At 38.6% G+C, this 25,068-nt stretch overlaps 1 protein-coding gene across 1 annotated transcript in view; it reads right to left on the bottom strand.

Annotated features, from left to right (window-relative positions):
* The window catches only part of lrpprc (leucine rich pentatricopeptide repeat containing), a 170,616-nt gene extending 145,548 nt beyond the window's left edge, over window positions 1–25,068 (bottom strand). The window contains exons 1-6 of the mRNA XM_008115714.3: window positions 24,880–25,068; window positions 10,557–10,759; window positions 7,739–7,861; window positions 5,960–6,081; window positions 5,806–5,864; window positions 4,592–4,678 (exon numbers count right to left, since the gene is read on the bottom strand). Of these exons, the coding sequence (XP_008113921.1) occupies window positions 4,592–4,678; window positions 5,806–5,864; window positions 5,960–6,081; window positions 7,739–7,861; window positions 10,557–10,759; window positions 24,880–25,028 (743 nt within the window). The 5' untranslated portion in view covers window positions 25,029–25,068. The remainder of the gene's footprint in view (window positions 1–4,591; window positions 4,679–5,805; window positions 5,865–5,959; window positions 6,082–7,738; window positions 7,862–10,556; window positions 10,760–24,879) is intronic.

Here is a 25,068-nt window from a genome sequence, read left to right as displayed (position 1 = left end):
AGTCTTCACAGAAATGCAAAGAGCAGCTGCTGGACCACGTGGGAGAAAGGGGCTGGCAGGTAATCCATTACTTTCCTGACATGTTAATCAAGAAAATCTACCTGCCTACTGCTATTGGTATATGAGGTGCTTACCATCTTGAAATGAAATTAAAATGCATCCACACATACATGCCCATGCATTTCAGAAGAGACTGAGAGGTTGATACCAACCATGAATGATTATTCTAGGACAGTGGTTCTCAACCTGTGCATCCCCAGGTACTTTGGCCTACAACTCCCTGAAATCCCAGCCAGTTTACCAAGGCCAAGATATCTGGGTAGCCACAGGCTGAGAACCACTGTCCTAGGAAGACTGAAAGAGCATTCCACAACCATTAGTATATTCCTGACAACAGCTGACAAAGGCAGGAGACCAAAATTCCAAATCCATTTAAACCATTGTCTACTTCTCTCTCCCATTCAGTTTTGTTACATATCCTTTCATGCTTTTATCTTTAAGAGTTATTCATAGAAATAGTCAGTGTGTGTGTGTTACTGCAGCCATAGGGGGTTAACTGCTCCTTCAGTCTTCCTAAAATGATAATTCATGGTAGGGCTCAATCTCACATTCTCAGGAGGGCTGAAGCAGCAGTCCACAAACATTGGATATAACCAAGCTAAACCTCTTTTGCGTGTGAACGACTGCCTTTTTCCTTAACCACTGCTTGTTGAACAGTTCACCCAAAGGCTTTCTGCCCTGGATTAAATTTGTCTACTATATGTTTGATAAATGATGATTGTTTCTCCCATCCAGACGTTATACACACTTCATCCAATGAAGATTGTTGTTGTCGTGGCCACTGACCCTGTCAAATGAGCCTACACATGTTGTGGTTTCGGAATTCAGAAATAATCATAGTACAGGTAAATTTATCTTTTTGACCATCTGGAAATCATCAATTTAGTTGCCTTGAATCCTAATGTTCTAGGATGGAAAGAAACAAAAAAGATGTGCTTTATTGTTTTTGTCCTTTTTATGTCAATTTTTACCACCCTTCTAACACTCAATGAATGCCGCTATCTCTCTGGAGGATGTTTTAGATATGGGCAAAATGTTGGTATCCCTAATTCACATTTGTGTACGACATAGATTTTGGATAAAATTAGAGACCAATTGTCAATGATAATTTGTCCTTTCAAACTTGCACAAGTTAAGGTCTACTGGTAGAGATGTGATTTCCAATATCCTTCCTGCCAGTGTAATTGCCACAAGAAATGACACTTTCAAAGTCATTAATCTCACAGATGCTTTACAAAGTGGTTCAAATGGAGCTTCTGTCAAGAAACTGAGTATCAAAATCAAATCCTATGTAGGGAATCTATGAACAGTTAGTTGGGCTTGTAAATTTGCTCTTTTCAAACATGTCTTGACATGAGAATGGATAAAGGCTTCCAATTTCCTATTAGCACAGAAGACAGAACGGCAATGCACCTTAAGTATTAAATCTCTTGTACCTTTCTGTATTCCACTATGAAAAAAGACAAGAAGACATCACCTGTCTGGACGTCTTCCATTAACATTGAATTCTGTTTACACCACTTCTGGAATACCCTCCAAGTGATTTCATATATCCTCTCCATCATCTGATGTCTAGACACTAAAATGTGTTCATTACTAGCTCAGTGTATGTATCTCTTCAACCTCCACAGAGATTTAACCACTCTGGGTTGGAGTAATAAACTGGACAGATGTCATCTTCAGCATATCTGATATGGATTTCCTACTGATATATTTGTTAGTAGAAGATACAAAGGTCTGTATAACCAAGGTGGAACAATTAAGATCTCCACTCTGATTTTTTGAGAATTTACCGGAAGTACCGGTAGGGAAATGCATAAAGTAGTCCCTGTGACTATTGTATATCTTTTGCATTTGCACTTCCATCAACTGAAAAATATCTTTTAACTTGGAAATTTCATCACAATGCAAAAATGTGATTATTCTGCTTGTTATCAAATATGTCTTAGTTCAAACATCACTCCCTTAATTGAATTCTGTTCCTATCTGCTGTATAATTCCAAGTTCCATTAAGATATACTGTTGTTGCAGCCACTTCCCCTTTAGAAATTGCTGGGATCCTGTTCCTTCTTGGTTGCACAAATATGATTTCACAGAAATGTTGCATGTTGTTTTTTATTTTGTTTGCAAACTTTAACTTTCTGACTGCCCTAATCTCTATACATTTATATTAAGTATGTTGTTGAAGGCTTTCATGGCCGGAATCACAGGAACAACACTCTAAAAACAGAATTCCAGACATGAATCAATCAGGGGCAGCTAACGACTCTGAACAAAAGATTCCCTCAGGCAGGAAGAAGCCAGGAGATGAAGCTATTAAATGCTAATTAAGGTGATTAATCACAACATTCACACTGGCCTCCAACTGATGAGAGTTCTTCTCCCATCCTAGATCTTCCACAGATATATAAACCTTCCTTTTTTAGTTTTCCCATATACCTCACAACTTCTGAGGATGCCTGCCATAGATGTGGACAAAACGTCAGGAGAGAATACTTCTAGAACATGGCCATACAGCCCGGAAAACACACAACAACCCTATACTAGGTATCTTCTTTGATCTTGTCCATTCTCCCTGGTCTTGACAATGGGGACCCCATCCCTAAAGCTCTGTATCTGTTGTTAACATTATCTAGTTTTATGGAACAAATATAGTTCCCCTGTTCAAACTGAATGACTCATGCCTTCATTGTTATGTCTTCCCACTAATGACTGAAGTGAAGCAATCCTGCTACTCCTGGTATTTTCCTCCAGTCAGTACTGGTGCCTGCTACCCTTGATGGCACGACCAGTTCTCTTCTTGGCTGACCGTGCTGTCCAAAGTGAAATATTTCCTTATTCCATTGTTGTTTCAAATTTCTGAAGTCTCTTTGTTTTTTAGAAGCCCTTTATCTTCAAAAGGAATATTTTTCTCCATTTATGCTCCTTTTTTATTTGAAAGTAAACTTTGTTTCTTGGCTTTTCCTTCAATCAAAACTTTCCCTAAAACCTACATTTCAAATAAACAGTTTTTGGTCTGTTTTAACCACCAGGTTTTTACGCCAATTGTAATTACCATAATGGAACATATTGCAGTATCGTAGAATCATATCCCGCCCGCACCAGTCACACACTGAAATACTTTCTCTAATGTATGTCATGCTCCTTGAACCATATGAGCACTTAGATCTTCTGACCCAGGATTTCTTGAACACATAGAATGACATCCTGGAAAACATAGAAATTGTGACTGATGCTCTAATGGATAGGGCTGAAGCCTCATGAGACCTTTTCTATTCATTTTTCATTTACACCTTTGAGTAATGTATCACCTTTTCAGGAATAACATCCAAAATTAAAGATGATGCAAGAACATCAACCAAGAGAATTGATCCACTGCTAGTAGTCTCTTACAATTAAGTGCTATCTCCCGCTCAGATTCAATTAACTCAAAACATTCCTGGCACAGAGATTTTTTAAACATTTTTGTTTGTAGCACTGGTGCTACTTTACATTTCTTGTTTTCTTAAATTCTCGTCTTGCTATGGATCTTTGAGATCTAAAATGCACAATACTTTTCTAAGCAATCCTTTGAAGTGATTGGGATCAAATAACCGAAGATTGTTTTGATCCACTGAAGAACCCACTAAAGGAAGAAGCCTCTTCTAGCATAAAACTGTGTTCAGAAGTGTGCCACTCAAAGCTCAACTAAATGATTGAACTATTTTTATTTCTATCATCCTGCTTTGTGGCTTGCACACTTGAAGCTAATTGAGCAGTTTTGTTATTAATTTCCTCATCTGGAACGTTTTCATTTTCCTCTGATAGTGCATGGAGAACCTCCCTGTCCCCATATGAAATTGTGCTTTTTTCTTTAAGAGTTCCCCTGTCTATTGCACAGTTAATTTTATCCTGACAAATAAAAAGAAGATAAACTGAAGGAGAGAGCAATTAGGCAATTATTCAAATAGGATTTTGATTTCTTTTCGTCCTCAGCTGGCATGATGAAATATCCCAAGGGTTGTGGGACATCTCAAATGTATCCTGTCCAACAGAGCATCAGTCAATGCCACAAATACCCACAACATTTCTTGTAAATATACAATGTTCTACTGTGCTCTACTGAGATCTCAAATATAATTTATCTTATATTCAAGAGATCTCTGTGAACATCTGCATATGGACAAATCCTCGATTACTACCAGGGACCAAAATGAACAGCATTTTATTGCAATTTTCCCCCAATGGTAGCTCCAAATGTGTTGGGCCATAGATGTCCATATATGATAGCTGTTACACAGTAAAATATATAAGGTGGTAAAAGTTGTTCTGCGATAGCTTTTCAAAAATGATTTTTTTCAAAATATCTTGATTTGTTATTCCTTGGATATTCCCAGCTTTCTCTTATGAATGGGAATTAATGTAGCTTACAACACAGTAACACAAAAGCATAAAATGGACACAAGAGAAAACATTTCAAAGCACATCTTTATAAAACAGAAAGAAAAATACACTTCATTAAGATGGTATAATGATTGAAATTAGTAGTTACCCTGCTCTTGCATGGCCTGTCACAAGGGCGCTGAATACAGACTCAGTGATTGGGAGTTCTTTACTTTTCATAAAACCAAGGATCTTGCTGTAAGATTGTTTAAAAAACAAAGTTAGCCATATTCTTACCAAGTAAATCATTGTATATTAACTAAAAAACAGATTCAGTAAAAGTATGTACATAACACTGACAAAAAGCCCAACATCTGAACTAAGGTCACATTTTAGAGCTAGTGATCTTTAAAAGAGTTTTATGACTCTCAATTATGCAAGCCTTCTTATTAACCATTACAATGAAAACTGCAATTACTACAACAATCAGAAACAAACATTGGACTGTTAATTCAATTTTTACCAAAAAGCTCCAAATTTCTTCCATCTACACATAATAGGGGAATATATAAGCACACATCACACTACCATACATATACTATTTATTTATTTACCCTATTTATACCCCGCCTTTCTCCACCCCAAAGGGGACTCAAGGCAGCTTACATAGGGCAATTATTCAATGCCTTAAAAACACATATAAAACATGAGCTTAAATATTTGCAAATTAAAATTAATACAGATTGACAATTAAAATCATGCCATCCAAAAATCGTAGTCTAGAGCCGTTCCATGCCATTGCACATATCACACATCTATTATTGCACTGCGCTATTATATGAAAGCTTGATCCCAGAGCCAGGTTTTCACTTTCCTTCTGAAGGCTTGGAGGGAGGGGACAGATCTTATATCACTAGGGAGGGAGTTCCACAGCCGAGGGGCCACCACTGAGAAGGCCCTGTCTCTTGTCCCCCCAGCCTCGCTTGTGAAGCAGGCGGGACTGAGAGCAGGGCCTCCCCCGATGATCTTAATCTTACTACAACATGGCTTACTATATATCGTGCAAATACAACTAAAACATCATTCTACTACTCATCCATCCTCAGGCAAAGCTATTTTTCAATAACCTGTTATTACATTTTTTTAGATTAACCAATGTGAAACCAAAGTGTCTACTCCTTCAGCAGTAATACTATTGACTAGTAACAATGCCATTTTCATTTTCCTTATTTAAGTCAGTAAAATGAACCTAGTTGGTTAAATCTGAATTTATGTTTCCCTACAATAGCACTGCACTCTGTCTGATTTTAATTCTGAGCAGACACACATATGACTGTACTGTATGAGACATTTTCCCTCTAAAGGATGTATATGAACCATTACCTGGCACCTTCTATATCACCCTTGTTGCAATAGGCAGCAATCAATCGCTGGTATGTAACCTGAAAAAACAGAGGGTGAAAATCAGATTAGTCCTATATCAAGTGATGGCATGCTGCAGGATGATGGGAGACAGATAGCTTTTTGAAATACCTACCCGATTAGGTTGCACATTGGCTTCTTCCATTTTTGTTAAGAATTCAGTTGGTGAGAAATTATGTTCATTCTGAAGATAGACCTTGAGTAAAGCATTATAATGGCTCACATCATATACAACTCCTAAACAATAAAGAAAATTTCAGTACAGTAAAAAAAATATGTGATATTAGTATTTCTTCATTTACAGTGCACCTTTTTCTTTAAAAAAGCATTCAAAAATATCCATGAGATAAAATAGCAAAAAAAGAAAAGAAAGAAATTGAAAACATAATTTTATCAGTTGACTATTTGCTCAGACAGATATAGAATCCAGCCTAAACTAATCCTGGATCTCCTTCTAAGCAAAACAAATATATATTTCAAAGAAATATTTTGTCCTCTAAATGTAGTTTTAGGACAGCTCCGAGGAATACAAAGGAATGTAAAGGTGAGGAAATTTTGTGGCATTTGAAGTGTCAAGTTGGATTTGGGCTCTATACAGACACAAGTAATAGTTCAGACACTATGCACCTTTGCAGTGTGAAATACAAAGCATACAGAAATAGCCAATAAAATTCAATATAAAGTCATTTATATAGAGTAAAATCATTCCAGAATTTTTCGAGACTTACCTGGAAAAGTTATTGAGGGAGGGGGAGGAGTAGGAAGCAAACATAAATCCTAATTGTGCCAAACCAAGGGACAAAGTGATATCTGAGTCACGTCTGAGTTCTAAAATTGATTTTAATATGATTACTGTTTAATCTGCAATTTCTAACTGAACACCTTGAAAGATATTAACTGAGAAACTGCAATGAGACACTACACAGAGATGGGCAGCTTGTGTCCCTCTATGTTTTAACATTCATAATCTACAGTAGAGTCTCACTTATCCAACATAAACGGGCTGGCAGAACGTTGGATAAGCGAATATGTTGGATAATAAGGAGAGATTAAGGAGAAGCCTATTAAACATCAAATTAGGTTATAATTTTACAAATTAAGCACCAAAACATCATGTTATACAACAAATTTGACAAAAAAAGTAGTTCAATACGCAGTAATGCTATGTAGTAATTACTGTATTTACGAATTTAGCACCAAAATATCTCAAATTATTGAAAACATTGACTACAAAAATGCGTTGGATAATCCAGAACGTTGGATAAGCGAATGTTGGGTAAATGAGACTCTACTGTACTTGCTATATAGGAGAAATTCTATGGGAGTAAGTTACAATTCCATAGCCATGTTCTTCATCCTTGAAAATTTGATCCCAAATTGCTTTAGTGGAAAAATTAAAAATTAACAACTCTTTCAACAGTGACAACCAGCAAAATATTTAAGTTAAATAATATTAACAGTTGGTTTTAACATTAACACCTCTAGATGTCAGTATAGTCCTCAAAAAATGAAAGCTCATTCAAATATATTATATATCTTCCTCTATTTAAAGAATGTCAGTTATATATTCAATGTACAGTAACATTATCACAGGGCCTCAACACCCTAAAAGCATCAGATCGTGGTTGATCTTGGAAGCTAAAGAGTCAGTTGTGGATAGTACTTAGATGGGAGACTGCTAACAAACACCAGGTTCTGTAGGCTAAATTTCAGTGGAAGGAACTGGGAAAACCACCTCAGAGTAGTCCTTGCCTTGTGAAATTCATGGGGTTTCCATAAGTCAACAGGTGACTTGAAGATACATGCTGTATGCAAAAATATTATCATTCAATTAATCTTTATCTCGCGTGAAAGACATAACATATATTTTTCTTGAACAAAAGAATAATGTTACCAAGTTCCTTCAGCCTGTTCCACATGGTATGGCCAAGCTCTGTTCTTTCAGTTGGACACAGCTCAGGTAGTAGTGACCCACAGCTTCTCAATAGCAACAGGGCCTGGTTACTACTTGGATATCCTGCAAAGAAAAAGGAATTTGGGAAAACTGTAGAGGCAAACAACCTATGTAATTCAAGGCATGTTAACACATCTTCCAAAATTTGGATGAAAACAGGAGTCTGCCTTTGAATGTTTCCGACAACATTTTTGATACCCAATAACGGGAGGGAGGTGCAATTTACATTTTGCAACACAGAAGGAAAAAACCTACAGTGTGTCACACAGGACAAATTAGCATATTCCTGCATTTATTAATATGCTAGGAAAGAGTCTTAACATCTAGTGGAATTACAATTCTTTTATTATGTAGTAAAAATTGTTACAGAACTTGGCCAAGAATTCCCTAACCTTTTGGGATTAGAAGTACATGTATAACTCTTGTCAATAGAAATGTAGAAAGTTTGGGAACATTAACACAACTTTGAAAAACATTCTCTTCTGAAATGAGTGCTTTGTTTTACTGGGTAGCATGGAGATTGTTTGTGTAAAATGATTTACAAGAAGAACGAATGATACCTCATATTATGTACCCTAGAGCAGTGTTTCTTAAACTCTGCCCCTCCAGGTGTTTTGGACTTCAGATCCCAGAAATCCCAGGCAGCTTATCAGCTGCTAGGAATTGTGGGAGCAGAGGTCCAACACATCTGGAGGAGCACAGTCTACTGTTTTCAATATTGTTAATCTAATATCCAAACACCAGTATTCAGTTTTACCTGCCCACATCCTACAAATTATGTTCTCTCTAGAAATTGTCTAGAACCTCCAGGCAATTGTATGCTATATTTCTGCCAGAAGTTACCATAAAATCATATTGAGAAATCCCTAGAAAGGATACCTCTCTAGGAGTTTTCTAGATCTTCCAGTATTACTATTATAACTTCCTGTGGAAGTCGTTCATTTCAAAAGGACCCGCTATTATTCACAGTTTCCTGTTTCTATCGTAAGTTCAGTACAACCCACAGAGCTAGGATGCTTTACAAAAAATATTGTGAACTTGTTCAGTAACTTATGTATACCACAGGTGTTTCCCCCTAACATTTCTTCTTTCTTCTCCAGAATTGTAGACATGTAGAATTTTTGAACCTGTACAACACAGCTTTTGTTCTTGATATGTGTGCAGTTAGATTTTTAAACACAAAACATATGCAATACTAAGAAGTTAGGAAAATTGAACATAAAAAGTGACTCTATGATGACCTTTCAGAAATCACTGATTTCAGCAGGGCTGACTATTATCCACAATTTTCTGTTTCCGCAGTAAGTTCAGGAATGTATGCTCTGTGGGTTGTACTGAACTTGCAATACCACAGAAACAGGAAACTGTGGATAATAGTGGGTCTTATTGAAATGAACAAACATAACATGAAACTGAGCTGGAATTAAATGCTGTGATCAGTACTGCAGACATATCCTTAATTCCATATGATAATTCTCTCTCTCTATTTAGAAACAACACGGATCTCCTGTTCATCTCTGGCAGTATATCATGACAAGAAAGTAGGAATTCATTGAAAATCAGTGAGCAATTTGAGTTTCTCACAGTACCAATATTCATTATTTCAGTTGAAAAACAATCATAGCTAACATAGCTAAGATGTCCTTTAAAGTATCCCACATTGAAATGTAGGAGTTAGCAAACTTCCTGTGAATAGTACATAATCTGCCTGTCATCTTAAACACATAGAAACACACACACATAAGTTAATACTGTTGGGAACCATTCACAAATAGCCAGCAGGGTCAGAGCACCATCCACCTCCTCACATACTTCACTCTTCCATGATTTGTACCTTCTTTTGTATATATAGTATATGTGCATTCTTTCCATTTCAGCATCAGCCTCTCATTGCTTTCTTTTCTGAGAAGGCTGCTCTCCAACTGCAAACAGTCTCACAGTTATCTGCTGGTACTTTGACTAGGTAGGGGAAGGAGTTTTAACCTTTCCCTCATGCTGAGGGCTAACTCTGGAGCCCTACACCTGTAATTTATAGTTAGGAAATAAAATCCCATTTATGACAAGGGAAGTGGCTTTTGTGATCTAAACAATCAGCTCAAAGGACTTAAAATTCCTTACTGTGCACATAAGGATCTAATCAAAATGAGAGACTACACATACATATTTTTAATGGTTGCAATACATGCCATTTAGAGGATCGGTTTATGAATAGGTGCAATTTATCATGGGAACTACAATTCTCAGCTACATTCAGCAACAATTACAGCTGCCATGAGGGTTGAGGAAATCTGGGAGCCTGGATCAAAACTGTTACCTTACTAAGTTCTGCCTCTATTTTACTTCTGTTTTAAATGCACCCCTCCTTTACATTTGAGTGAAAGTTAACACACTTTAGGAGTTCTGTGAAAAGAGAATGTCTGAAGTCTGTCCATTCCTGCCATAAAGCAAGATGTTCAGTTATTTGCAATGCAGTCTATTATGATTCTGTTAAATGCTAGCACTCTAAGGTTACATCCGTTTTTCACAAATGAAACTCAAACAAGCACAATTTAAGTTCATGCTGCATTCAACAAACCAGTACACACAAAATAAATGAAAATACTGTCCCTATTACATGTTTTAAGTGTACAAATTCCAATGGTACATATCCATATTAAGTGTCAGCAAAACTGGGATGTTCTTTTGTTAGTTTAGTAAAAATCTAAGATATGTTAGTGCTGCTTAGTAAAAACCAAAATTCATCAAGATAAATCTCTACCTGTTCTGCAAACATCATGAAATATTTTTAATAGAAGGGTTTTTGTTATACGGCCAGTTCTTCTGACAGAATTATCCAGTTTATTCAAGGCCCAATCAAAATGCTGTGCCTGCTTCATCCGAATAGCAGCTACTGGTTGCTCCTGAACATCTCCCTTTTCTTGCGTTGCAATTGTGAAAAGTCTTGCTTGATAGATCAGATGTCTGTGAAGAAAAACAGCCATTAAAAACTACAGGGTAAAATTCTTTTTACCTCTTACAACAAATCCATAAATGCAATATTTTTGTCATGAGTACTAAAACAGGAAAAAACCCAAATCAAATGATACTGTGTATTTCTTATACAGTCTTATAATGAACCATCGAGTCCTCAACACACAAAGAAAGAAGAACTGACAAACACGGGTACACCTACTAAGTTACACCTTGGAGTTGAAGCAAGTAATACCAACCTGTCTGTAGAGAGGAAGAAAATGGAAAGAACTCAGGGGATCTGAAGTGAAGCAGATACTTCTAATAACTAGCTTCTCATTTAGATCTACTAAGTGGTTTGAACTATCCATGCCAGTGCACCAAGAAGTTATTCTTTAAGAGAAGGACAGCAATACTTTCTCAAGAATTTAGAAAGGATTCCATCTACTGCAACTATTATTGCATCAATTCCATGGGTATGCTGTTTCCCTACATTACTGACAAGTAAACAATGTTGCATGTTTTCCCACTGTGTATGGCTTTGAGTTTGCAAGAACTGAGGAGAAATCCCAATGACAAACCTCATGGTTGCCCCTTATTCAAAGGGCCACAATAAATCAATATGCACAACAAAAAGGATAGATTTCAAGTCCTCAACATAGTCTGGTTTTTAAAGTATTCTGATTAAGTGTTATTATTTTTTGTTCAAGATTTTCAAAAGAGATATAGATGAAAAAGTTCAACCTCAGGCTAGATATAGTAGAATTCTACAGAATCTCCCTAGACAGCCATTTTGAAAAACAACATGAGCTAGAAATTTCAAATACTGTAGTTATATTTTTCAATTCTAACAAACCACCTAAGTTCAGGGTCATTCTGGTGCATCCTTCTCCAACACTCAGTCAACATTCTATGACCACAAACATGTTCACACTGTAGCTTCCTCAGTTTATAGGAAGCTCCCTCTTTTGTGTCTGGAAGATGCTGTTTTAGTCCAGTATGAGCATGGCTAACAACTGGAAACAGAATGCATACGCAGTATGCTCTTAAAACTGTTCTTGGGGGTTTATGGCACCTGAAAGCTGACAAAAGATGGAAAGCTTACATGAGAACCAATGTCAATGACAACAACCCTGTCAATATAATGGGACAGCAAGAAATGTTAAATCAATGCACAAAGATGAAGTAAGTAAAGATAAAGGTAAAGGTTTCCCCTGACTAAGTCTAGTCGTGTCTGAGTCTGGGGGTTGGTGCTCATCTCCATTTCTAAGCCAAAGAGCCGGAGTTGTCCGTAGACACCTCCTAGGTCATGTAGCCAGCATGACTACATGGAGCGCCGTTACCTTCCCGCAGAAGCGGTACCTATTGATCTACTCACATTTGCATATTTTTGAACTGCTAGGTTGGCAGAAGCTGGGGCTAATAGCGGGCATTCACTCTGCTCCCTCAATTCGAACTGCCAACCTTTCAAGTCAGCATGTTCAGCAGCTCAGCGGTTTAACTCATTGTGCCACCGGGGGCTCCGAAGATGAACTACAATACCATAATTTATTACTTTTTTTTTAAAGTAGCGCTGAAGATAACAATGGCAATATGAATATATAGAATATATAGAATACATGTGTGGGTTTGTGCACTTTCATACCAATACATACATGTAAATGGGGAATTTATGATCATGGTCATAATCTTCAGTCTTAGCAAACAGGTTTTATTTATGACCAATAATAAACACATGCCAGAAACTAAGATTAATTTTCTATTTATGATTAGCATGTTTAAAATGCTAGTGATGGTAGGGGAAAAACAGGATAAGCTACCATTCTAATATGTCACATGTTAATTTTGAAACAAGTGAACTGATATAAAATTGTATCAGTTACAACTTTGTTAAGAAAGTCATTTGATTCTACAGGCTATGTTTGTTTTAAGAATACAATGTTCTTGTTTTGTTACTGAAGCATTTGTTGCAATATGCAAGCCTTTTAAAGCAAGGCATTTTAAACTAATTGATTTTGCTTTTCAATACTGAATGGGGGCCGGGCTGTGGCGCAGTTGGCTAGTAACCAGCTGCTATAAATCACTACTGACCGAGAGGTCATGAGTTCGAAGCCCGGGTCGGGTTACGCCTCCGACCATTAAAAAAAAAAAATAGCCCCGGCTTGCTGTTGACCTAGCAGCTCCGAAAGACAGTTGCATCTGTCAAGTAGGGAAAATTTAAGGTACGCTTTATGCGGGAGGCTAATTTAACTAATCTACAACACCATAAAACTGCTCACGAGGAAAAGAAGAGGAAGAACAGCCACCAATGGACGGTGAAGCAACAGCTCCCCTTGTGGCCGGAACCGTGAAGCTGGAAAGATGTTAAAAATGCCTCTGTGTCTGTCTAAAACTGAATGTTGTTTGTCTGTTGGCATTGAATGTTTGCCATATATATGTTCATTGTAATCCGCCCTGAGTCCCCTTCGGGGTGAGAAGGGCGGAATATAAATACTGTAAATAAATAAATAAATAAATAATATGGGTTTGTATTCATGCTTGAAATTAAAGTCCTACAACTAAATAGAAAACACAATTCCGTATAGATCATACACTTTTTATACTTCTTGAAAGGTCAAGTCCTAATCTTAGACTCAATAAAGATCAGGGTCCTAGAAACATCTATGTACCTAGACCATGAAATCAACTTCAGAGGCCCTAGTTGTCCCTGCCAAGTGAGATAGTGTGGCTAGCTACTGGAGAAAGTACTTTACCAACTGCAGTATCCTAACTATAAAAAATTATCCTCAAATAAGTGTGATTGGTTCTTCCCTCTTGGTCTTTCAATGCCAGTGGTATAACATATTTCTTAGGCTTGAAAAAATTACACTTACACCTCAGGATCATTGCAATTGCAATGTGGTATATTACTAGCATGCAGAAGCTGCATGAAAGGAAGAAATATGTTTGTTCCAAAATCCTTTGACATGGATTCAACCATGTACAACTCAAAAATATTCCAAAAAACATTCTTAAAAGCACTTTGCTTTTGTCATTTTATATGAGATACTCCATTTTATTACATCACTGTATATAATGGGAATTTGGTATGCATGGGGGTCCTGGAGCCAAGTCCTAGTGCAAGCCAAAGGGCCACTGTACTATACGCAGGTGTTCTCTGTAACAGTACCTTAGTTATGGAACTCATTAATTGCATTTGATAGAGATGGTTTGTTAGAGGCGGGAGGCTTAATTCCGACTAAATGTGTCACCTAAGATTCCATTGTTTTGAACTGCCTTAAAAGCAGGGCTGGCTGTTAACACTGGTATCATTGTGGTTTTAAAAACTGATATTTAAAGTTTGTTTCAATCTATTTTAAAGACTTAGTAGGCTGAAAGGTAATAAATATTCATTAAAATTATTTATTAACAAATAATTTCTCCTTGAGGACTGTCATTACTTCCCTATCACAGGCCAATCAATTTGGAAGATCAATTTTTGCAACATTACATCTACCTCTGACAAACCATCTCTATCAAATTCCACTAGTGGGTTCTGAAAGTCAGATTCCATATATTTTACACCATTATACATAGTACTGTATTTTATAATTAACAGCTTTCTGTAATTGTGGTGATAACTGGTCAAAGTAGCAACTTATTATAATTATTGCTTCACAGCAAAAGAATTTAGATGACACAATCAGTCAGGGATTCTAGGGAATTCTGGCTTACTATTAGAAGTGAAACATTTACTTGTTTGCAGCAACAGTAAGGGAACAAAATCTTCATCCATTATTTTCTGTCGGAGTTTACATGACCATATGGAGGGTTAAACAAGCAGGGTGCATTACTACACACCCTGCAGAGTCTGTGGATTTTGCAAAGAGCCTTAATAAATTGCTGCTTTACTTTAGAAAAACAATTTAACAATTACATAGAAAGACCAAACAAAAGCCACCTATAAACAGCACACAAACTCTTGTTTCGCATCATTCAGCATGATTTCTGTTGCATATATACTCAATAGAAATGTTTTAGTCTGCCTTTATCCACCAACTGACAAGTACAAAGGACTCTGCAACTGTGCTTGGTTGAACAGTTAAGAGTTTCCATGATCAGGATCAACAAAATTCCTAACCATAAAAGCTGTGAAGCAATATTTAGGAGATCACATTTATCAAGTCTTTAGCAGACCAGCATGATCAAATCACAAAGGTCTCAGGTACCACCCAAGTACCTGAGGACATTTGGAGAGTGAGGCTTACGTGTGCACACACATCCTCATTGTCCACATAACGCACTGCACATTTAGGTGATTATCTGAACAAGTTTCCTGTGACATCCAAATGTTGCTTCTCACCCAAAAGACCAGAGGGAAAGTTAAGGATTATTTTAGGTTTCCTTCTCAGATTGAATAGAAGTAAAAAAACAAAAACAACAAAAGCAACAACAACAACAACAACAACAACAGAGAGGACACACATTTGGATGACACAGAAAATGGGACCCAACTCCTTTTTTAATAGGTCCCAGGTTTCCCTGAACACCCTCCAAAATACATTTGGCCAATATTTAGCAATGCAGACTGTCATGGCATGTTCAGGGAAAAAATTGTCATTGTTCTCTGTCTACTCCAGAAGAGAAACTCAAGCCCCATCTAGACTTCTATATTTATTTATTTTTATTTATTTATTTTTCAAACTTATATGCCGCCACTCCCCTAGGACTCGGAGCAGCTTACAAGAACCAGCTAAAATCAACAATTTAAAGAACATCTTAAAAACATCTTTAAAAACATCCTAAAAGCACCTTTTAAAACATCAACAACAGAACTCAAAAGCCTGTCGAAACATATACTGTATTGCAGTTGAAATCTACACTATATGACAGTGTAGATGGGCTGCCTGGCTGCTCTTGCTGCAAATGGGATCAGTCAGGCAATGTGCACCAACACAATTCATGCATAGTAAACTTTATGAGTCTCTGACTTATGTTGTGTAACATGGACAGAAAGTTTTCATGTCAACTCAAAATGTTCTTCAATGAAGATGCTCAACACAATTCATCCAGATTTCAAGTAATTGAAATCTCTGCATGAATAAGTCTCCAAAAACCTAATGACTAAATGACGTAACATACTATGTATTTGGGAAAGTTCTATAGGGCATTTATCTTCAAAAATTATGGTACAAGAAAAAGAATGGTAATATGAGTACATCTACACTGTAGACGTAACGCAGATTAACACCACTTCAATGAATGGATTCACGTAAGAGGTAGTTTTGATAGGTCATTAGCCTTTTCTGCCAGAATGATGCAACATCACCAAACTATAAGTCTCTGGGTACCTTAACATTAAGTCATGGCAGTTAAAGTGGTGTTAAGCTGCATCAATTCTACAGCATGGATGTACCCTAGGTTAATTGAACCCATCTTCTGTGGCATCCCCTTCAGTCCATCCTCTCCCCTTCCACATACTGTAACAAAAAGGTCTAAAGTAGAGAGGCTTTTCTATACGTACTGGTTGTGTTCCTAAGCTCCCAAGTGATCAGGATCCTGATTTCAGAGCTACTTCCTCCAGTGTACAAACAATAACAAGACAGCCCAATAAGGAGGCAAAATATTACGTTGGCTGCACATGTAGATTTATATTTTGCACTGACAAACCTAAAACAAGTCTGGAAAATCTTTAGTTCCCCAAGACATGGCTACATTCCATTACAGTTCCCAAAAACCCCAAACTTCCCAAAACTCCCTAACTGTGTATCTACAGTAGGAACGGAATGTTGGACTGAATTGAATCTGAACTGAATAGACTTACAATGGCTACATACTGAGAAAGCTCTAGAACTGAATTAGACAGGATGACCTGATGGCCACATACTACCTTCACATCTCTAGGTATCCTGATTCTGGATACTAGAAGCCAACAGAGGAGAGAACAACATCCAAGGAGGAATATTGCCTTCCCCACCCAGTAATTGGCATTCCTTTAAAAAATGGAGGGAAAGATGCCAAGTTAGGGTCCACAAGACTCTTCATGCAGCCCTTACTAGCTCACTCCAACCCCACCTAAGTTATCTTGGTGCCTAAATATATGTTTTGGCCACAACCCCTACAATCCCTAAATAGAAACACAGTAGCCAGACTAGTTACAGGAACATCCAGAAGAGAGCATATTACACTTATATTAAAGCTTCTCCATTGGTTGCCAATTAATTTCTGGGTAAAGTACAAAGTGTTGATTTTGACCTTAAAGCTCTACATCAGTGGTTCTCAACCTGGGGTCCCCAGATGTTTTTGGCCTTCAATTTTTTTATTTTTTTATTTATTTATTTATTTATTTACAGCATTTATATTCCGCCTTTCTCACCCCGAAGGGGACTCAGGGCGGATCACATTACACATATAGGCAAACATTCAATGCCTTTTAACATAGAACAAAGACAAGACATAGGCTCCGAGTGGGCCTCGAACTCATGACCTTCTGGTCAGAGTGATTCATTGCAGCTGGTTACAGCTGGCTTGCTCTCCAGCCTGCACCACAACCCGGGCCTAACTCAACTCTCAGAAATCCTAAAAGCTAGTAAACTGGCTGGGATTTCTGGGAATTGTAGGCCAAAAACATCTGGGGACTCCAGGTTGAGAACCACAGCCCTACATGGTTTGGGTCCAGGTGACTACAGGATCACCTTCTCCTGCACAATCTGCCAGAACATTTAGGTCCTTTGGGGAGCGTCTACTCCATCCTGCCAGAACCCAACCAGTATCTGTCACTCAGAGAACCTTTTCATCGGCTGCCCCAAGACTGTGGAACAATCTGCCAGAAAAGCTCCAACAGCTAAATGCACTGTCGGAATTTAAAACACATCTGAAGACCTATCTCTTCCAGCAGTCCTATCCAATCAATTTTAACTATGAATTTTAAAACCACATTCTATGTTTATTGTGTTCCATGTACAGGCAATCCCTGAGCAACAAACATCTGACTTACAAATGACTCAAACTAAAGAACGGGGGTGAGATTGCAGGAAGTGAGAAAAATCTACCCCTTGTAAGGGAAATTCACTCCTGAAAGAGTTTTCATGGAGAAAAAGATGCCTCCATTGAAGTTTTATGTCCAATCCTTGTTTCCACAAGACAAATTTTCCAAAATCCAATTATCACAAGTACAGAAAATGAGCTGAAATCTTTTGAACATGGACATGGGCCCCTTCTATACTGCCAGAAAAAGAACAGATGATATGCTCTGAACTGGATTATATGGAGTGTAGACTCATATAATGTGGATTATCTGTTTTAATAATCTGGATTATATGGCAGTGTAGAACCAGCCACAGGCAGCAAAACAAACTTCACAGGGTTAGCTATTCTATCCAAATGGCTGGAGTTACACTTTAAAGATGTACCTGTTCCGACTTGCAAACAAATTCAACTTAAGAATTTATCTACTGAACCAAACTTTGAAACTGCCCATCTATTAGTATGTTTCTGTTTTAATACGTGCTTTTATGGGTGTATTTTAATTTTGTCGTGCCACACCTCGAGCATCACCCCGCACCACCTTCTGGGTTCGGTCCTCCACTTCTGAAACAGTTCCACAGGCTGCCCATCAGTTTCTGGCCAATTCAAGGTGCTGGTTTTGACCCTTAAAGCCCTACACAGCCTTGGCCCAGGCTACCCGAGACAGTGTTTCCCTCGTTACATCACTGGAAGATCTCTTAGATCCAGCGAGGAGAATCTGGTGTCGACAATAGCCTCTTCCAATCTTCACCTCAAGCTATTGAGGGAAGGTTCCTTTTCTGGGGCTGCGCCCCTAATGTGGAATGCCCTCCCAGGGGAGATCAGATCCACCAATACCTTGCTAGGCTTCAGAAAAAGTCTTAAAACATTTTTTGAGAAAGCTTTTGGCTGATTGGATTTATTGTAATTAGACATTGGCACCAGGATGGCTTCTAAGAATCCTTGATTTTAGGATTTTATCATTTTATTTCATTATACAGGTTTTAACATTCTTCAGCACAGTAGAATATTTGGTGTTATTAAGTATTATTTTAAATGTGTGTATTGATTTATTTTATTAATGCTGTTAGCCACTTTGGGCCCTTAGGTAGGTAAAGGCAGGATAGAAATCACCTAAATAACTAAATAAATAAATAATATTATGATACAATGTACACAACAAAAACAACACAATTTTATTTATATCTCGCCCCATCTCCCTATGGGGACTCAGGGCAGCTCACAGACATAAAAAGGCAAATATTCAATACCTTGTACCATAATATATAATACAATTTAAATAAAATACAATTTAAATAGTATAAAACAAATGGTTACAAAAGCAATAAACCCATCCTGTAAGACACATTTAAACAACATTAGTAAAGGGGAAGCCATTTCTATAAACGATTCCATATTTCATAAGGCCATGTATTCAATCATTCGTTTCACTATACACTTGGGAACATAGGAAGATTTTTAGTTGTTTCCTGAAAGAGGGCAACGATGGGACCATTCTGATGTATTTCGGGATAGAGTGCCAGAGGCGGGAGGCAATTGCAGAGAAGGTCATCTCTCTCATCTCCACCAGCTGAGTTTGGTATGGGGGTGGGATTGAGAGGAGGGCCTCTCCTGATTACAGCAGGGTCTGGGCAGGTTCATATGAGGAGAGGCGGCTGGTTAGGTAGTCTAGACCCAAATCGTTTAGGGCAGGGGTCCTCAAACTTTTTAAGTGGAGGGCCGGTTCATGGTCCCTCAGATTGTTGAGGGGCCGAATCATCATTTGGGGAAAAAAATGAACAAATTTTACACTGCACATGTCTTATTTGTAGTGTGAACACCCCCCAACAATTATTTATTTGTTTGCTTACTACATTTATACCCCACCCTCTCTCACCCCGAAGGGAACTCAGAGCGGCTTACAAGTTGTATGTACATGCAATATACTATATTATTAGCATAGCACAATATTAGCATTAAATATTTCTATATTGTACTATACCACTATACTGTAATGTTATTGGTAATATTATATTTAATATATAATATATAATTAATATTATTATATTATACAATATTATTATATTGTCTTATTATTATTATCAGCCGCCCAGAGTCCCCTATTGGGTGAGAAGGGCGGGGGTAGAAATACTGTAATAAATAAATATTATATTGTCTTACATTATAATATTATAGTAGAGTCTCACTTATCCAAGATAAATAGGCTGGCAGAACCTTGGAGAAGCGAAAATCTTGGATAATAAGGAGGGATTAAGAAAAAGGCCTATTAAACATAAAATTACATTATGATTTTACAAATTAAGCACCAAAACATCTTGTTTCACAAGAAATTGACAGAAAAAGCAGTTCAATACACAGTAATGTTATGTAGTAATTACTGTATTTACAAATTTAGCACCAAAACATTGCAACATTTACTACAAAAACAATGACTACTAAAAGGCAGACTGCCTTGGATAATACAGAACCTTGGATAAGTGAGCTTGGATAAGTGAGACTCTACTGTATTATCAATGTTATATGTATACACAATATATTATATTATTGCCATAGCACAATATTAGTAAATGAAAGAACAATACAATATTTAAAAATAAAAACAATTTTAACCAACATAACCTATCAGGATTTCAATGGGAAGTGTGGGTATCAATATTATATGTATACACAATATATTATATTATTACCATAGCACAATATTAGTAAATGAAGGAACAATACAATATTTAAAAATAAAAACAATTTTAACCAACATAATCTATCAGGATTTCAATGGGAAGTGTGGGTATCAATATTATATGTATACACAATATATTATATTATTACCATAGCACAATATTAGTAAATGAAGGAACAATACAATATTTAAAAATAAAAACAATTTTAACCAACATAACCTATCAGGATTTCAATGGGAAGTGTGGGCCTGCTTCTGGCCAATGAGATAGTCAAGTTAAGTAGGATTGTTGTTGTTGTGTGCCTTCAAGTCATGTCAGACTTAGGGCGAGGCTAAGTCTAAAAGTGAGGGCGGGGGCCAGGTCAATGACCTTGGAGGGCCGCATCCGGCCCCCGGGCCTTAGTTTAGGGACCCCTGGTTTAGGGCTTTAAAGGTGATGACCAGCACTTTAAATTTTGCCCAGTAGCAGATTGGGAGCCACTGGAGCTGCCGTAACATGGGAGTTGTTCTCTCCTTATACAGCACTCCACTTAATAACCTGGCAGCTGACCTTTGCGCCAGTTGAAGCTTCAGAGTGGTCTTTAAAGGCAGCCCCACATAGAGCATGTTGCAGTAATCCAGTCAGGATTAACTAAGGCATGTACTACCATGGCCAAATCTGGGGTTTCAAGGAACAGGCATAGCTGGCGCGCAAGTTTAAGTTGTGCAAAAACACTCCTGGCCATCGCTGACACCTGAGGTTCCAAGGTCAGTGATGAGTCTAGGACCACCCCCAAGCTGCATACCTGTGACTTCAGGGGGGTGTAACCCTATCCAGCACAAGTTGTATCCTTATAACCTGATCTGCCTTGCGACTGACCAGGAGAACCTCTGTCTTGTCAGGATTTAATTTCAATCAGTTCACCCTCATCCAATCCATTACTGTTAACAGACATCAGTTCAGGAGCAGAACAGCATCCTTGGCTTTTGGTGGAAAGGAGTAATAGAGTTGGGTGTAGTTTAAACTCTAAAACTCCGGATGATCTCTTCCAGCAGTCTCATGTAAATGTTAAACAGTATGGGTGACAGAATAGATTCATGAGAGACCCCACAGGCCAAAGGTCAGGAGGTCGAACAGGCATCACCCAGCACCACCTTCTGGTTCAGTCCTCCAGGAAGGAATGGGGCCACCAGTCTCATCCCTGCAAGATGACAGAAGGATACCATGGTCGATGGTATAGAACGACACTGAGATGTCCAGGAGAATCAACATAGACACACTCCCCCGTCTTGCTCTGGACGAACAAACTGAAATTGAAGTCAGACAAGAAAGAGGTACTATTGCTGAGTTGTAGGGCTGATCAGGATATTGGGCTGTAACCTGTACTTTGGCATAGAGTGCTACCAGTATGCAGATGATACCCAGCTACTCTTGCATCTCGAACCTGGGACAACCACGATTCCTGAGAACTTTAAGCTGTGTTTGGAAGCAGTGATGAGTTGGCTGCGAGCAAGAAGACTAAAAGTGAATCCCGCAAAAACTGAGATACTCTGGCCCAGACAGCCACCAGAGTTAATCCAGTCACTGCCTGATCTCGATGGGGAAGTTCTGGTTCCATCTGCTACTGTTAAAAGCCTTGGGGTTGTGTTGGACTCATTGCTGACGATGGAGGCCCAGATCACTGCCATAAGTAAGCAGGCCTTTTTTCATCTTCGCCAGGCAAGGAAATTGGCATCCTACCTTTCGACAGAAGCATTGGCAATGGTAATCCATGGAACAGTCACCACTAGGTTGGATTATTGTAACGCCTTATACGCCGGCTTTCCAAAGAAAAAAAAACCCAGGAGATCCGAATGATCCAAAACGTGGCAGCCAGGCTGCTAGTGGGATCATCTATAAGATCCCATATTACATCGATTCTGAAACAACTGCATTGGCTACCAATAGAACATCGGATCTCTTACAAGATACTGATCCTGACATTTAGAGCTCGAAATGGCCAAGGACCATTATATTATATCTTAGGGACCACCTCATTCCTTTTTTCCATCAGTGGTCACCTCGATCCCCCCAGGAAAATCTCGTATACGTACTGGGCCCTAGGGAGGTACACCTGGAAGCTACAAGGTGTAGAGCCTTTTCGACCTATGCTCCAATTCTGTGGAACTCATTGCCTCCATATATTAGAGCAATATTGGAGTTGCGACCTTTTGTAAAAGAGCTCAAAACTTGGCTGTTTGGTTGTGCATTTAAGTAAATCAGATCTAATTTGCTAAATAGTCACTGTTGAATGTTTTTATGCTGAATGTTTTTATATTGTGGAATGATATTTTAAATTGTAAGTCGCTCGGAGCACTCTGGTGGAGAGCAACTAATTAAGAAATAAAGTGAAGTAAGTACTGGATGGAGTCACACTCCCCCTGAAGGCGCAGGTTCGCAGTCTGGCTCCCAGTTTGTTTCCGGGCGCTATAAAGCCCTAAATGGTTTCAGTCACATGAGCCCTAAGATCATCATGAGAGGCCCTTCTCTAAGTCCCACCACTATAAGAAATGCAGTTGGTGGGAATGAGATATGGGGCCTTCTTGGTGATGGCCCCGTGGCTCTGGAATTTCCTTCCCAAAGCGGTACAATTGGTCACCTCTTTACTGGCCTTTCGCTCATAAGTTAAAACCATTCTGTGGAATCAGGCCTTACCCGATAACCTACAATAGGCAATGACAAGGCAGTTATTGGTAAGGCACACCACCGAAGGTGACCTTGTTTAAAAGGTAAAGACATTAAGACTAGTTGTGTCCGACTCTGGGGGTTGGTGCTCATCTCTATTTCTAAGCCAAAGAGCCGGCATTGTCCGTAGACACCTCCAAGATCATGTGGCCAGCATGACTGCATGGAGTGCTGTTACCTTTCCACCAGAGTGGTACCTACTGATCTACTCACATTTGCATGTTTTTGAACTGCTAGGTTGGCAGAAGCTGGAACTGACAGCAGGAGCTTACTCCGCTCCCCAGATTCAAACCGCTCACCTTTTGGTCAACAAGTTCAGCAGCTCAGCGGTTTAACCCACTGCACCACTGGGGGCTCTCTGGCAATGTTTATGCAGCCTAAAAAAGCAGAGCTTCTAGGACCTTTAGTACAGTAGAGTCTCACTTATCCAACATAAACGGGCCAGCAGAACGTTGGATAAGCGAATATGTTGGATAATAAGGAGAGATCAAGAAAAAAACTATTAAACATCAAAATAGGTTATGATTTTACAAATTCAGCACCAAAACATCATGCTATAGAACAAATTGGACAGAAAAAGTAGTTCAATACGCAGTAATGCTATGTTGTAATTACTGTATTTACGAATTTAGCACCAAAACATCACGATATATTGAAAACGTTGACTACAAAAATGCATTGGATAATCCAGAACGTTGGATAAGCGAGTGTTGGATAAGTGAGATTCTACTGTATGTTTTTATGGATAATCTCAGTGGCTGAAGCTCAGGGAATTTTAATGGTACATGTCATACTTATTAAGCTTGTTGTATATAGTTTATGTAATGTGCTATTTGTTTATGTTTTATTTGGGATTATGATGTTGTGTTTTTTGTGTCATGTAATTCCTGCTGTTTTAACCATTGTTCGCTGCTTTGAATCCCACCCATGGGAGAAAAGTGGGATAAAAATTAATAATAATAATAATAAATAAATAAATAAACAATAGACAGGGCCATAACCAGAAAAGAATTCAGGGGGGAGCGTGAAACTTTTTAAAGCGAATCATGAAGAGTAGTTCCATAATGCAAAATAATTTATAAATCAGACTACATCAATAAACTTCAATGGACACTCATGGGGATGGGGTTAATCAGTTAAAATTCAAGAGTAAAGCAGTTTAAAAAAAAATCTTGAAATTTTTCAGGGAAAAATTCACAGATCATCTACCAAGGCAACGAATACTGTTTTAGTTCTGAAACCAGATTGAAATGGATCCAGATAAGCAGCTTCCTCCAAGAAACTTTGGAGCTGAGAGGCTGCCACATTCTCCAGGGCATAATCCAATACATTATTATAAACATGATGTATTAAATAAAATTATCTTCACGTTATGTGTAGACACTTTAGGTGCATCAACACCAGACATGGGAAAAGGAAGGGGTCCGATGTGGGAGTTGAAGTCCAAAACACCCAGAGGGCCATAGTTTGCCCATGCCTGATCTACACTGTAGAATGAATGCAGCTTGGGCCCACTTTAACTGCCAAGGCTTCACTGCTATGGAACCCACGTGGATCCACATTGGACATTTGGGGAATGGATGGATGCTCAACCTGTAGCAGCATTCAGGTAGGCATCGGAAGCAAAGGAAGATTAAAATCAAAGTCGCGCTCCTGACCTTCACCTCCCCCCGCCCCCGCTGCTTCTGCCGCCTGTCCCCTCACAGAGGCCTGCATGATCCCCAGAAGCCAGGCCTGCACACTCACCTGCCGGCCCTGCTCGTGCTGGAGGCCGTCGCCGCCGCTGAGGAGAGGCCCGAGGCCGGGGAGAAGGCGAGGGAGGCGGCGTTGTGGCCGGCTCGGAGGGCCCAGAGGCTTAAGCGGAGCCGCGCGGCTGTCCTGAGGAGCCCGGCCATGGTTCTCACCTCAGGCACGCACCGGCCAAGGAGGAGCACG

The sequence above is a fragment of the Anolis carolinensis genome, chromosome 1 (assembly GCF_035594765.1).
Source record: "Anolis carolinensis isolate JA03-04 chromosome 1, rAnoCar3.1.pri, whole genome shotgun sequence".
Lineage (NCBI taxonomy): Eukaryota > Metazoa > Chordata > Lepidosauria > Squamata > Dactyloidae > Anolis > Anolis carolinensis.
This window is presented reverse-complemented; position numbering and strand designations above follow the sequence as displayed.